The following is a 15,993-nucleotide window of genomic DNA, read 5'->3' on the forward strand; positions in this document are numbered from 1 at the left end:
AAATGTTAAGCAGGGCGGATATGGCCCACAATTACAGCCAGTCTATGTGGGAGGATAGCAGGAAATTGCCTGTTGTCATATTCTAATTGTCAATTTGTGAGTGTGTAATTCTAGTGTGTGTAATTCAAGGATGAGTTGATCCAGTGACCATCCATTGGTTTGGCTATTGTTGTTGTAAATGTCAATGTATTTCCATCGTAAATAAATTTCCAAGATCATACAGTGCACAGCAAAATACTGACCATTAATTTAACGTGAATTCAAATACACTCAGAGTAGACCTGTTGCAACCTACACGTTGTTATACCTTTCAATCCAGATTGTAGTTGTTGCTATACATGTAGGAACAAACAAGCAAAGTGTCCCTTCACTCCTTTGCGATAGGGAGCATGCTATTGTACAATGCTCTCATAGGCTTCTGGTTTAAGAGCTTTCTGCTGTTTAGTTTATGTAGCTGTATATTTCCTTGGCACTACTCGCTCAATGTGTTTGATTTCTGCGACGTGACATACGTAGGCATATCTAATTCATATTTGTTAGATTCATATGGATTTGTGTGTGGGTGTTCTGACCCTTTAAGCATGCCTAGCAGGCCTAGTGCAATGATATGACTGTGGCGCTAGCAAGCCCACGTGAGGATGTAATTTATTTATTTGTTTAGCTTTTTGTCAGCATCTTCCAGTCCTCTGCATATGGGCAGCTGCCAGCAATTCTGGCCCTCTACCTAGCTATGCTTTCAGTCGTTTCCAAGCAGAAACTGGAAACATCTGTTTTCCCATTCTTTGTCATTTGGTTGTTTGTATTGCTTTACTGTACAAGTTGATTCCACAAACCGCAATTCACACTTTGTCCATACTGTGTATGCTGCACATGCTGCATGGTGATGATTAGAGTTTGTGTTTGTTTTGAAAGAGAAGTGCTAAGTCCAGGGGAGGGAAAACTGTGTCCATTAAGTTCCTGGAGTTGTCTGTATTAAAACCATGGTAACTCCTGGACACTGCTGTTCTTAAAGTGACCGTTTGCAAAGCTAGATCATTCTTTCCTCTTACTTAGACTTGTGCCTGTCGGGCACCGGCCTACTTGTGAACGATGATAATCGGGAATACACTAGTAGGGTGTGCCGGTGTGGTGTGTGTGGGGTGCCTGCATGGAAACTACATGGATATCAATCCGATTCTTCATGTTTATATATCACTGTTAACAACTTTAAAACGTATCATATGTTGCATCAACTGCAGCGAGCAAAGGCTCTGCTCTGCTGCATCCAATAATAAATATATCAGCCTACTAGTCCAGTGAGGACTGGTGATTTCAGGTGCCGAGTGCGAAGCTTGAACAATAGGTTTATTGCGGAGTGCGGACCGCTACAGATAAACTGTGGATATTACCAATAAGGACCCAGGCCAAATGCCATTACGCAGTAGCCTACACCAACAAGTCTATGCGTGGTGTGTGCATAGCCGCATGTGAAACTATATCATTTTGCTCTCCATTTCATGGTCATGGTCATGCGAGGAGAGAGAGAGAGAGAGGTGTGAATTAATCACATCAAATAGCGTGGTTGGTGAGAAGAAAGTATACAGTGGGTCGCCGTGCGCATATGGCACATCTCTCTCTCTGTTTTGGTAATAAAGGGAGCACCCTTGACTGCATTCCGTTGTCACCACGCCTGCATGCCAACAATGTGCGCGCGTGAACTTTTATTAGCCTACATTATAACGTGACATTTATTATACACCTGGAAAATATAGCCACTCTACAAGCTCACAACTGGTTGTGGACACGACACTTATATACGTCTCACTCTGCTATTATTTTCTGTGCAGGACTTGCCAAGTCGCCAGAGCAATGGTAAAGTGTCTTATAATTGTTTTATTATATGGAGAGAAAAGTCGAGAATCGGGATTTGGAGATTTACGCACATACAGTAGAGTGACATTCTGACAGACAATGAAAGAAACATGTTCCACTTCCACACAATTTAGGTGGCTTTTACAATGTGGTACTTATTCCTTCATTAAAAAATATGATTGTCACCTCATAAGTGTAAATCAAATATAATATAGCCTACAATTGAAACCTGCTACTGCAGTGATTTTATCCTGTGTTCAATGCGTTTCTGCGTTTGTGTGTGGACATAGATATCTCTGTCGACGGAAATATACATTTAGCAAAAGATCCATGTATGTGTAGCCTGGGCCTGAGTCCTTGTGCAGTGGTAAAAGAGTGCAAACTGACTGTGAAAAGTGAACTGATCAAATGGCAGGTGTGGGAAATAAGGCTGGGTTTGCCATGGCAATCAATTTGATCTGGCGGAGCCTGGAAATTACGCAGGTGTGGTGACTTAAGGCTCATTAGGTCCACTGGCAGAACCTGACCAGAGACTTTTGTGGGTGTTCTGGACAACCGTGTATCGGACCGACTCAATGGCGTGCACTGCACTACGTGTGGTGATGTGGACCGCGTGTGTCGAATTTGAAATCCGTGGGGCAAACGGTTCTCAAGTTACGATTTCAGACGTACACAAGTACGTAACGTATGTATACGTACACACAGGCACGCACGCACGCACACACACACACACACACACACACACACACACACACACAGAGACATGGTGCATTTATTGTAAGATTTGACAGCTTGCCCCTACAAAAGGACTCATTAGTGGACTAATTAGTTGTTGGCGGTAGTAAGTTACAGATTGTTGATCTGACGTACCTTCTCATTTGAAACATTTCCAGCATTTGTTAGCTCATTAGCTGCATTAATGACTCCATGCTGTCAAGTCAACTGATTTGAGGTCTTGTCCATTTGATTTTCCCCAATTTCATGTTGTGAACATCGCCACCAGGATGATGCTCAGACAAAAGTGTTTTCCCAGAAGAATGAGAGCGGTGTTTCAGAGATGCAGTGAGCCGAGCGTGAGGCAATTCTGCTGTGTAAAAACATGAGGTGGCTTCTGTGATGTGGTAGCTGAATAGAAATGCCTTTTCACCCTTTTGCTCTTTGCCACTTGAGATAATATAGGGAATGTTTCAGAGAAACTGTCACTCCTGCCTCAATTCAGACGCTTTGCTGCTAAATTACATGCAGATTTTATGATGCTCATGAATACAAAATGGAGACGGCAAAAAACAGCACCTTTCAGTCTATTCTCTTTCTAGTTGTCAGTTTTCTTTCTTTCTTCCTATATCGATATCCTGCAGTCCTTTAGGTTTAGGTTTTTCTTTCTCTCTTTTCTTTGTTTTCTCTCTCTCTCTCTCTCTCTCTCTCTCTCTCTCTCTCTCTCTCTCTCTCTCTCTCTCTCTCTGTGTGTGTGTCATAGTGTTGTGCACACTGCTGTCTCATTGTTAAGGCTCCCCTCCAACTCTGTCAGTCATTGGGTTCTGTGCACTGTAATGGTGACAGTAATTGTGTAATGGCTTTGCAATTGCAGGTTATGTTCCGATGCCTCGGGTATACTCGAGGCGGTACTTGTGCAATAGTTTCACTTTCTGCCTCTACATCAGCGATGACTAAAGGAAACTATCTCAGGGCTGAGGAAAGCTGAGGAAAGAAAAGGCCAGTTTGACCGAGGTAGACCATTAATCGGAGTGATGTTTACAAAGTCCCAACTCCCATTTAGACCTGCGCCATTTCACATCAAAGTTATGTTTAATTCATTTTCAAAGTATCGCTGATGCAGCTGTGACGATTTTTAATTAGCAGTTCTCGCGTCGACTAATTACTACTGCTCAGGGACCCCACAGTCAATACGGAGCTCAAATGAACGCATTATTGGACGGCCTGTGTAACATCAAAGTGAAGCTCCGCCTCTCGTTTTAGTGCCATTTCATGCTGCAGCGTGCTCACAAAGCACCATGTATGTCTTTGACGCCGAGGCTCTACAGCAGTGCTTTTCAAACAGTGGTCCGGGGACCACCGGTGGTCCTTGAGGATCTTATAGATTATAGATCTAACTCTAATGGACCCTTAGGGGTCCACCTAATGGACCCTTTTACGCTCTCAAGAGTTAAATTATTTTTTTCTTTTTTTTATATATATTTTTTATCCCACAATTTTGTAACCCATTTTTCACCCCTGTGTCAATCATCTAATGTGATCCTGGGCTCTACACACCCTCCGCCAACCTGGGGAGAGCAACGGACTTAACTCATGCTTCCTTCATGCTTGAGTGTCCAAGTTGCTCCTTTACACCTGACAGGGGGGAGTTTCCCTGGTTGGACGTAGCGCATGGAAGGAACACGTTATTCCAACCAGTTCCTTTCCCCTCCATCAGGCGCCCCGGCTGGCCAGGGGGAGGCAGTTTAGAGACCAGGATTACTGCATGTTTTTGTGAGGGTATCTACCCTAGGGGACACGGGGAGAACATGCAAACTCCACACAGAAAGGCCCTTTCGCCAACCCCGCCTTCGGGTATGGGCACTGATGACGCGGAGGAGGAAACACGCCGCCAGCACCCACAGCACCCCGAGCGGGAATCGAACCCAGAGTTAAATTATTTTTAAACATCTGCATTACTTAATTTACAAGTCTAGACAATTGGAGAATGTACAAGAATTTTCATTACACGTTTGCCTGACATCTGACCTACCACATCAATACAGCATGGAATTGTGGACAAAATATTCTTACATTTCGTGTCTGCGATGCTAAATCTCATCACATTTTGTGGCTCAAATACCAAATAAATAATGGGCCTTGATATGAAAAGGGTTGAAAACCACTGGTCTACAGTAAAATCCTCAGTGTTCATTTACATTGTAACTCTGTCTGTACCAGTGTATGTCATTTGTACACTCTTTAGGTTACAAAAGGATAAATTAATGAAAATGTTACCGTCTTTGTCTATACACATACCGTAATAACATACTACATGTACGCATGCATACACAAATAGAAATGGCTGCCTGTGCACGCACGAGAAATAGAGTGCACACACGCACCCTGCCACACACACACACACACACACACGCCAGCATGCTCTCACTGGACTGTTTAAAACTGATCATATTCAACAAATTAAGTTCCGTGTCAAAAAGGTTTCAATTGAATTTGTGGAAACTGGAGGAAAATCATTAACAGTGGCTAATGTTTACCCAATCCACTGTGATTCATTGCCCTGATAATGGCAGCCGGTTCAACGTGACAAGTAATGGGAATGGGGAAGGTTGTTCTGACTAACGCTTCAATCTTCTTTTTCAATTGGTTTGTCTCCAGGGAGAGCAATGGGTTTGGCTCACAGTGGCACCCAGTGGCTGTGAAGGGTAACTTTATCTTTTTTCCTCACAAAGTCACAAAGAGTGGCAGAATCCATCTGGAAAATGGGGTGGGGACAATAAATTTTAAAGTGACAAGGAAAGGCTATATGCCTATAATGTGTTTTATATTGCTGAATAATATACAGTGCAGTACCGTTAACTCACTATACTGTAGCCAATAGCCATGCAGAATTGGACTGTTTGCTGGTGACTGGACAGAGGGGTAAAGCAATAACATGCCGTATGTCAAGGTTTATTATGCCCGACATCACAGTACTGACAAAGCAATGTGTGTGAAGCAGGTGTGAAGGAGTCTGTCCTTCACAAAGCAATGTGTCTGAAGCATGTCTGAAGGAGTATGTCCTTCACAGCTCGAGAACCGCACGACCGACCAACCGACCGACTGGGTCAAAGCCGGAGTGCGCTCACAGCACCAGTTCATGTACTGTTTTCTCATGTAAGGAAATAACTATTCAGAGAAAAAAATTCTTGTCATCCATCTCAGATATCTCTCTCTGCTTTACAGTACTCTATCACATACACGTACACACACGCACGTGTACACACGCACACGCACAAACACACACACACACACACACACACACACACACACACACCAATGGGCTCTCATACCACTAATGAGCAATGTTTCATACATTTTTAATTGTGGCTCCCTGCTGTCAAGAACTCTGTGTCTTGTATAATGCTACTGGACCAAGGGGGTCAAAGATTATTGTGGGTTCACCTTTCATTGGTTATTATTTATTATTATTCAGTTAAGCAGGTCCCCAAACAACGGTGTCTCTCTCCAATGAGCTAATCTCTCTCTCTCTCTCTCTCTCTCTCTCTCTCTCTCTCTCTCTCTCTGTCTGTCTAATTATGCTGAAAGAAAGAATAAAATCCTGTCGGCTCCCTATGGGTCACTTACTTACTGTACTTGTAAGAATGGCATAGTGCCAACATGGAGAGGCTTTCTAACGTGAGGAACTTCATTACCTGCGTGAGCGTTGTGGAATGAGTGAAAGATGCTTTAAGTACAGTACTGTGGAATGCCCTGACTCCCTCCCTCTTCAAATGAAAATCCCTGGCGTCCTTTAAAACAGACCTGAAAATCCACCTTTCAGCATGCCAAAGGGAGAGGAAATAATTACCCCCCCCCCCCTTAGTCTAGTCACTCTAGTGACTACCCCAAACTCCTTATAACCCCCTTCTTTGTTCCCCAACCTGTACATATTTATTTTTACCTTTTATGATGATTTGAATTTTGTTGTTATTTTTCATGTCATGATTATGAATTGAATACCCAGGACCTGAATGGAAACGAGACCACAAGGGCTTTTTTTGGTGATACCATTGGACGTGTGTTTGACTGTACCTTGTACCGATTACATTTCTGTTTGACTGTACCTGTACTAGTTACTTTGTAGATTTTTATTATTATATATATTTTTTTTTTCTTTTCTTTTTTTTAAACATATGTTTATTCATTTTCTTTACAGTACAAAGAAGTATTTTCAAAACAATTGACATATCTTTTTCCCCCCACATCCCCATGGCAGCACACATACAAACAACATCTTATCACAAAATGTTTTGACAATAATAAATACAGAACAAAAATAAATAAATAATGACATAAAGAAAAATAAAACGAAAATAAAACACATTACATACAGTTAAACAAACAAATGCCCAATGTCCGTCACAGTTCCCTACCCCCACCCCACAGCTGACTACTCAGTTAACCACTATACATCCAAAGCCTCTTCAATATCACCTCGCTTAATGAAGTCCAAGAACTTCTCCCATATCTTATAGAATACCCCAGGTTTCTTCCTAATTACATATGTTAGTTTCTCATGTGCCAAACTTGTTAAGTTCCTCAGCCAAATGCCGATCATAGGGGCATTGACATTCTTCCAACATAGCGCAATTGAGCGTCTGGCCTGTAACAGGCAAAGGTCGGTCAATATTTTTTCATTACTATTTAGTGTACAATTTAATGGATAAATACTGAGTATACATAATTTAGGACAAAGGAACTGGACCTGACGTAATCTGAGAGACATAATGGACCACAGACCTCCAGAATGTTTTAATCTCCTCACATTCCCATAAGCAGTAGAACAGTGTACCTTTATGTTCCCCACATTTATAACATAAATCAGGAATGTTTGGATCAAATTTATTTACTTTCTCCGGGGTTATGCAAGTTCTCATTATCCAATTATACTGAATTAGTCTTAATCTAGTATTGATAGTTTGTGTTTGTGCCTTGGAACATATTAAACCCCAATCAATTTCAGAGATTTGCACTTGAAGGTCTTATTATTATATTTAAAAATAAATGATGCATTAGCCACTTAAGCCCTATATACATTTTGGCCATTTGAAAATAGCCGAGATGTGACGCATTGTGAGCTTGTAGATCGGCTATTTTCAAAAGGTGTTCATGCAACTTGAAATAGGACATAATGAGTACTTTTGTAACTTTTTATAACAAATTTTGAATTGGGGACTTTTACTTAGTCCCGTAGTTCTACATTGCAGTATTGATACTTTTGCTTCTCAAGTAAAACATGCAAGTACTTTTCCCCCCACTGGACTGTGGGTAGTGCCTCTTTTTGGTGAAGCAGCACCAGGCTATCCCATGAATATGAATTCTCAAATGATCACATTATTCAGTCCACTCTATATGTGGACATGATTTGTTAGGCGGCAGGCCCTTTTCAACCATCCTCATCTAGAGACCTGATAAGTAAAGAACTGTTCCAGATGCTGGGTTTGGGAGATAGACAGAAATGGTTCCCGGCAGCTAAATTGTGGTTAAGATCCTGTACTAGAAGATATGTGACACAACAGACAATGATGGACATTATTTAACAAGAGAGTGAGGGAATTGCAGTGTTTATGGTGTGATATAAAGGCCCCAGTACTTCTGAAAGTAGCAGATCTGCAAGCTCATACTCCATTGCTGTGTGACATGTTGTGAGCTTGCAGATCTTCTATTGTTGCTGCTTGACAACTGCGTGCAACAGTATAACTCTGGTGTAAATGTGCTGCAGTGCATACAAACCACAGTGAACTAAATGGCTGAGGCACTTTTTTATTAATTTCTTATTTCTATAACTCTAAGGGGAAAAGTGTCCAATTGTTGAATAAGCTATTGGACACAGCTAAGCTGTTGCTGAATAAGAGCAATTTAAATTGAAGGCTCCAAGATGAAATATCTATAGTTATGATAAACATTTATTTTAAAATTTATTCAGAAGAGTTTCAAGCAGTGTTACAAATAGAAATGCTTTACTGTAACTACATGCGTTTGACCTTTAAGGCTTTAGCGCTGCAAACTCAATTAAGCACAAGCCATCAGACTCAAGCATGCTATTGTGTGGGGAATTCACATAATACAGTTATTAAACATGGATGCATGACACTTGCAGATTGCAAATGATTATCACATCCTGCTTGTGACCTTTAGAGGGAAAGAAAACACAGCATGGAGCACACACATAACACATGCACGCACACACGCACATACGAACGCACACACACACACACACACACACACACACACACACACTTAATGCTCAAATAACACTCAAAGCAATGGTTTAACCAGTGTATATGTTGTCATACGACAAATAGCGAAAATAGCCAACTTACAATCACACCACGTGATCTGCTGTTTTCGATAGTCTTGGCATTTTGTGAAATTGTCACTTTTATTTTTGCTATGGACTAACCATAGCAGGGATGACGTTGCTGTTGGAAGGTCAAGGTAAACTTTATTGTCCACGAGGGAAATTTGTCTTAGGCTTTTACCCCTGCTGCAGCCACACAAAACATCACACAAACAATGTTTTAAACCTGATGTACTTCCACTTTGGTTCTTTGTACCATCTCCTAGAGGACAGAAGTACAAACTCTTCATTTAATAAAACATGGGTAACATCACTGACACTTTTTTGAGCCTGTCTTAGTGTAGCCTGCTCATAAATAGACTGCAGAGAGGGGAGTTGTCTGACCCCTATGAGCTTCCCTGCACCAATCTGAACAAATTTGGACCTCAGTTGCACTGAGAGATTACTGAACCAAACTGTGATGCCAAATCTGACCAGGCTTTCTATGCCGGGCTAAAGACGGAGAACTCCCTCAGGATCATCTGGGTGTTCTTGTTCAGTCATTCACGAGTGGTGGCTCTCCTCAAACGCCCTCTAGTTGCATAGCGCCTGACAAGAGCTGAGATGATGGCCATTAGTGTGCAAGCCGCCGTGCACGTTAACCTGCATGAAAAGCACAACAGCCATGATGCTAGTAGTCTATAAAGTGTGTGTTGGTTGAGCTGCAAACCACTTAACGTGTGCTTATCAGACCATAAAGAAATGGCAATGGCCCTGAATGGAAAAACATTGCAAATAATTACACACTTTAAAATAACCGTTTATGTTTTTGAAAACAAACATTGGCCAAGTTACACAACCAATCTACACAAATTAATCTGCACACGTGCATAGACTCCACGCATGTTCCCACTGACTGTGTGAGACCGTATATAGTCCAGTAATAATGTAATTTGACCTCAAACTAAACTCTTTGGGCTAAATTTGGCCATAAGCCACAAAATATTTGCCTTATATTGGATGTTAATGGTGGCCATACTGTACAGGCCATTTTCTAAACTTTCCCCCCAGACAATTCCAGGCAACTTTTTTTCTGTTATTCAGGATATATTGAAGATTTTGCATTTTTTTGCAATTAGCTTGAGGTTGATCCTGTATTTTCCATAGATTTCCTGTACTAATATGTAAATGGAGGTAGGAGGTTTCTGGCCGACAACAATATTCTAGTCTCTCCAATATGGTCTCAGCTCCTACTCTCTGTGGTTCCCGCTCTGTCTGCGGACATTACTTTCATGGTTCCCTGGCGGCGCCCGGCCGGCCTCCGTCTCATCTGGTAATAACCTGCGGAGGCCTGGAGTCCTGGATGGAGCCTCGGAGGACGGGGAAACATTAATATGGCTGTCAGCGGTGGAGACATGCGAGCTCTTCCCCGTCGCACCTGTCTGCCTTAATGTAGCCGCCATGAGCTCTTAGAGTGCCCTTGGGATGCTGCCTTTATCCACGAAACATTTTCATAAATGGGTTATAAACGGTTAGGCACAGCGCTTTCTCCTGAAGTGGCTGACAGGGCTGGGGTAATATATTGATATCTATGAGAGATATTATCGTCTGTGATTTTGCATATTCCACTACCAGAATCAGAGAGGCAACGTCGCTGTGTGCGTCACAGGCGTCACGGGCTGATCAGCACTCCACCTGCCTCTGAATCTGCCCCAGACTCTTCATCACTTCTCTGTCTATGGTCTAGGCTTATTATCCTGCCCTCAATGTCTTCACATATTGTACAGTTATATAATGCATTATTCAGCCACATTTCAGGCACCTCTTTTGCCCGTTAAGCCCGCTCTACGCAATGCCATCAAACAGCGACTCACACCTATGGTAACATCATTCTACAGGCCACAGGTTTCTGCGTTACACCTTTTACGCCTTCGGCCGGTCAAGCTTCTAGTTGTAAATTTGTAATACAGCAAATTGTTGTCTTTTACTAGTTTTATATATTCTTTCAAAAATGTTCAAATATGTACAACAACTATAGAAAATAGCACATCTACAAGATAATATATTTTCACTATTCACCCAGCCCTAGAACAGTGCTTTCTCCTCAAAAGGCTAACATGATTTGTGATCCTGAATCAGCCCATTTTTCCCCGTCACAATCGTTGTTTTGTTGGCTCTGACGTTATATGTACATGCTTGTGTGTGTGTGTGCACGTGTGCATCTGTGCTTGCGCGTGCATGCGTGCGTACATGCTTGCGTGTTTGTGTGTTGCCAAATGGTCGCAGGTGTTAGATGTGATGTGGCGAATGTATTGGCTCGCGTCAAAGGGCTCTTTGATTTCACTTCCTGAGGCAGGTGCAGGGAGCTTCCTGTTCCCCTCAGCCAATGAGAGAGACAATTTATGCCCTCTACAGAAGGCTGGTTGGCTCATGAATCACTTTGGCATTGGGATCGCCCGCCTAAAGAATGTACGAAAGAAAGAGATAATGAAAGGACGGGACAGGAGGACAGGAAACTGGACGGTCAATCTGTCCTTGCAGCAGTGCTCATCCATTCCGCCCGTTGGAGCAGTGCTCCCCAGACACAACGTGTGAATGTCATGCAATTAACAAGGCTGTCATATAAGTTAATTAATTACATGCAGCTGGAGAGCTGGCTTCAACAGAGATACGCAGAGAGAGAGAGAGAGAGGGAGACAGAGCGAGAGGGAAGAAGAGAGAAACCAAGAGAAGGAAAGAGGATAGCAAAGGAAACTAAGACTTTAGGAGAAATTGAAGAATTTGTACCAGATGGTGAGAAGAGTTGAGCAGTGAAGACGTACAGAACAGGGGAAAAAACAAGGAGAATAGTAAAAGGAGCAACAGTCTATTTAGGAAGATTAGCGGAAAGTCGAGATAAAAGTTCATGATTTGGGAAAGCATTCTAAGAAATGAGTTGAGGGTTGCAGTAGAGAAAGTTTTTAGCCAAACTTTTTAGGCACTGTGTTGACTCGCAGCAGCAGTTTCATTTAACATTTTCTTTTAGGAGCCAAACAGAATCCTGTTGCATTCTCTCGTCTCCCGGTAAAGTACCGGTAAAGTACCCTGGCTCTCCACTTGGGGCGACAGTGAGAGGCTGCCACTGGACATGATGCTGTCCAAAACCAACATGAACGTTATACAACTATAAAAGCATAACGATGCAGTGGGTGGGGTTCACTACTCTTACTTCACAATGCAACCCCCCTACCTGACTTTAAGTATTGCTCTGACTGTATCCAGACTAGATTCACGAGGATGCAAGTTGCAGCTTAGAGCAGGCGTCCAGCTAATCCAGCTGGTGGGCAAAGCGTTTCCCGTTTTATGGCCGGAGTTATGTCCGGTACAGACAGACAGGTTTCTGCAATTTATAGATACAGTATGCACATACAGTATAATATTACATATACATCTAAGTAAATATGTAAATGCATTCATGTCAAGACTCTTAACCCCTGATTGCTGCCCGAGCGCCGTAGAATCCAATGGCTGCTCACTGCTCCTATAGTTGTTATATGATGTGTGAATGCAGAGGACAAATTTCTATTCTATTCTCTGTCTGTCTCTCCAGCCATGAAGGGCGACCGTAAGCGTCTGAAGGCAGAGAAGGCAGATCTGGTCAACCAGATGCAGCAGCTCTACGCCACACTGGAGAGCCGAGAGGAGCAGCTCCGAGATTTCATACGCAACTACGAACAGCACAGAAAAGTACGTATTAAGACCTGAGGCCTATTTTAAACATGTCTTCAAAATCCTGTCAGTTTCCAGTTTCTATAGACAAATCCATGCAGGCTGCCCTGCGCGCAATCATAGCTGCGGTGTCACCGCATCGTTCAGCTTGACACCGTAGGATTGTTTAGTAGTGCTCAAACTATGGACCCCCAAAATGTTATGTATTTGACTGCGGACCCCCATCTCAAAATATTTTGTTCCAGAGATCCCCAGAAGCAAAGATTTTAGTTTAAAATGTTGTGTGTGTGTGTGTGTGTGTGTGTGTGTGTGTGTGTGTGTGTGTGTGTGTGTGTGTGTGTGTGTGTGTGTGTGTGTGTGTGTGTGTGTGTGTGTGTGTGTGTGTGTGTGTGTGTGCGCGCGCGCGCGCACTCTGTGCCATGCAGGAGCAGTGGTGGAAAGTAACTAAGTGCATACTTACACTTAATATAAATAATATACAGTAAGACTATGTTTTTTTCCAATGGAAATATCCTAAAAAACAGGGTCGTATTATAATCGGGGACTAGGCTATTTGACATTCAATGTTCTAAACCACTAATGATTCTTGAACAATGGGGTGTCGTATAATCAGAGTGGTCTTATATTCGGCACAATACGCTAAGTACAATTTTGAGGTATTTCCAATTTCCAATCCCTTTACTTCTACTCCACTACATCTCTGAGGCAAATATTGTACTTTTACTCCACTACATGTATTTGAAAACTTTAGTTACTAGTTAATTTGATTATTATTACCAGTAAGACACCTGAGGGCGAGAAGCGTGCACGCATCCGCCTCGTTGACGGCAGACTGCTGGGCGAGCGCTGGCTGGCTTTTTGGTATCTGCCACTTTAATTAAGGTGACTTGGTTCATTGACATTTAGAAGGGCCTGTCAGCTCAAGCCCACAATGTATTACTGTGTTGTTTTCAAGATTGTTGTACACAAACGTCAGTAGCATTATAAAGTTATATACAAAAGAAAAACCCTACCAATTCCATTTTCCATTTTCCAAGTGTGTCTTATGACTTACTGTATGTAACGCCAGCGCTGCTTTTCTAAAACACCCATTTTTAAACAAATTTCAGCAATGGTATCTGATAATGTTTTCGGTGGGTAGATCTTGTTGCGCTGGTCATTTTGAAAGTGGCTCTCAAGTCAAAGAAGTGTGGGCACCCCTGTACTAGAGCATGTCTGCAATACATGTGAAAATGCTGAAACTGATATATATGAAATAAATGCTTAAACATGTAGCTAGGTGTAATGTTAGAGTCCACCTTCAAGTGAACCTTCAAGCCTGTTTTCTCAACTCGCTGTTTTCTGCAAGACATTACTCTATAAGCCATATCTCCAAAGCTGGTGGGTCAAACTGAACAACCAATATGTCAATTTGAAGCTATGATTCCCTGCTTTCATATGTTAATTAAAAAAAGAAATCAATGACTTAGCCTCGATCAGAAACGGTCTTGTTAAGTAAAACAATTGAGTAGTGTTTCCACCACTGTGCACAGGAGAGTGAGGACGCGGTGAAGACGCTGGCCAAGGATAAGGACCTGCTGGAGAGGGAGAAGTGGGACCTGCGACGCCAGACCAAGGAGGCCACGGAGCACCAGGGGGCGCTACGCTCACAGCTCGACCTCAAAGAGAACCGCATCAAAGAGCTGGAGGCGGAGCTCGCCATGGTGAGACAGACAGACAGACAGACAGACACACAGACACAGACAGACAGACAGACACACAGACAGACAGACAGACAGACAGACAGACAGACAGACAGACAGACAGACAGACAGACAGAACAGATAGAGAGACGAGATGCACACAGACTACAAGGTCCTTTACACAGCGGGAGCATTTATTTTGTGTTAATTAATTAGCTCAAAACTATATATTCCATCAGAAACAAAGTGAATAAAAAGCAATATTGACATCAGACTTCGGTGCTCTATTGTCAGCACAGCTAGAACAATCATCAATCATACGTAGGATCACCAATAAGGATCGGATTTAGCTATTATTGAACATCTTTCCTTTTTTTTATGTTTGGAATGTTTTGAAAACATGCCCGCAACATGGCTGCTGAGTTGAATGTGGTTGATGCCAAAGTACCAAGAAACTACAGGACCTCCATAGAAATATAATAACATGACTAGTATTTATTCATTTGTCTACTGTACGTGTGCAATTTTGCAGTATTTAGATACTTGGTGTGAACATTTAATATTTGGGATGTATATCATCTCTGTCTGGTGGAAACCTCGTATGTCCAAAACTGTTATTTTCAGGATTCAAATTCCAAAAATAGCAATAGTAGCAGATCGACAAGCTAGAAACACGTCATTTCTCACTGGGTTTCGAGCTTGTAGATCTGCTACTTTCTATGCTTCTGTGTGATGCTGTATGGCATTAATTTATGAAAAAAACACAAAATGTAAAGAAATTGAGATAAGAGGTTTCTGCCCCACAGCAACGATACGATATACACCTGACCAACAAGACGATATTGAATGACCAGTATATATATGGCGATCCCTCGTGTCTCCACCTTGCTCTCAGATCAGTAACTGTGTGAATCAGAGAATGGAGTTCCGAGTGTTTGACCGGCTCGGCGACAGGGATTCCTCTCCTAGGGTGATGGCGGTAAGACGGGTCCCCCTCCTCTCCACCTGCCCGCTTCTTCGACTTTGAACTTTGAACCCCAATGACTCCTTAAGAATCCTCTCCAGTCTCCCCCCCTCCTGTGATGTGATTGTCATGGGATTGTCCGCTATTGCACGTTTTTCACTAACTGCCCGGTTGGTTGACCCTCACTGATCCCAATGGTTCCTATAACGACATCGATCCTGATATATGATTCCCCACAAAAACAAAAAAGAGATTTCCTCTTCTTATTTGATTATTATTTGATTCTTCTTCTGGGTCTAATCAGGGAAAGGATTGTTGGGGAAACGCTTGAAGTGTGTAGATGTCTTGTGACAACTGCTAGTCTCGTGTAGCCAGTCGATTAGAAGACCTCCATCTACTGCAAATGCATTGTATGTGTGGGCTAGAACAGTGCTTCTCAAATATTTTCATTTCTATAGGGCCAACGAAAAGCAAGTCTTTAATTAGCACACCTACAAAAGCCACAGGTGTTGAGAAGACCCAAATGCGGGGTGTGGGGACCAAAACGTAACTTCAAATTGCAAAATAAATACTTCAATGGGATCAATATATATAACGTTATATTCCCATTGAAAACAGTTCATATCACCGTCCCAATATGAAGCACTTCCCTAAATACTTTGGGTTCCACCCGGTTTTAGCCCACACAGTACGTTGAATGTAATCATCAGCACTTATCTGTGATGGTCTGGCTACACCAGACTACAGTCTGT

General features: G+C 42.4%; 1 protein-coding gene across 1 annotated transcript in view; it reads left to right on the plus strand.

Annotated features, from left to right (window-relative positions):
- Window positions 1–15,993, plus strand: part of LOC310861750 (kazrin-like) — a 232,486-nt gene that overhangs the window by 207,425 nt on the left and 9,068 nt on the right. Inside the window, 2 exon segments of the mRNA XM_083769357.1 lie at window positions 12,477–12,613; window positions 14,128–14,298. Coding sequence (XP_083625483.1) covers window positions 12,477–12,613; window positions 14,128–14,298 — 308 coding nt within the window.

The sequence above is a fragment of the Protomyctophum parallelum genome, assembly GCF_964188405.1.
Source record: "Protomyctophum parallelum genome assembly, chromosome: 7".
NCBI lineage: Eukaryota > Metazoa > Chordata > Actinopteri > Myctophiformes > Myctophidae > Protomyctophum > Protomyctophum parallelum.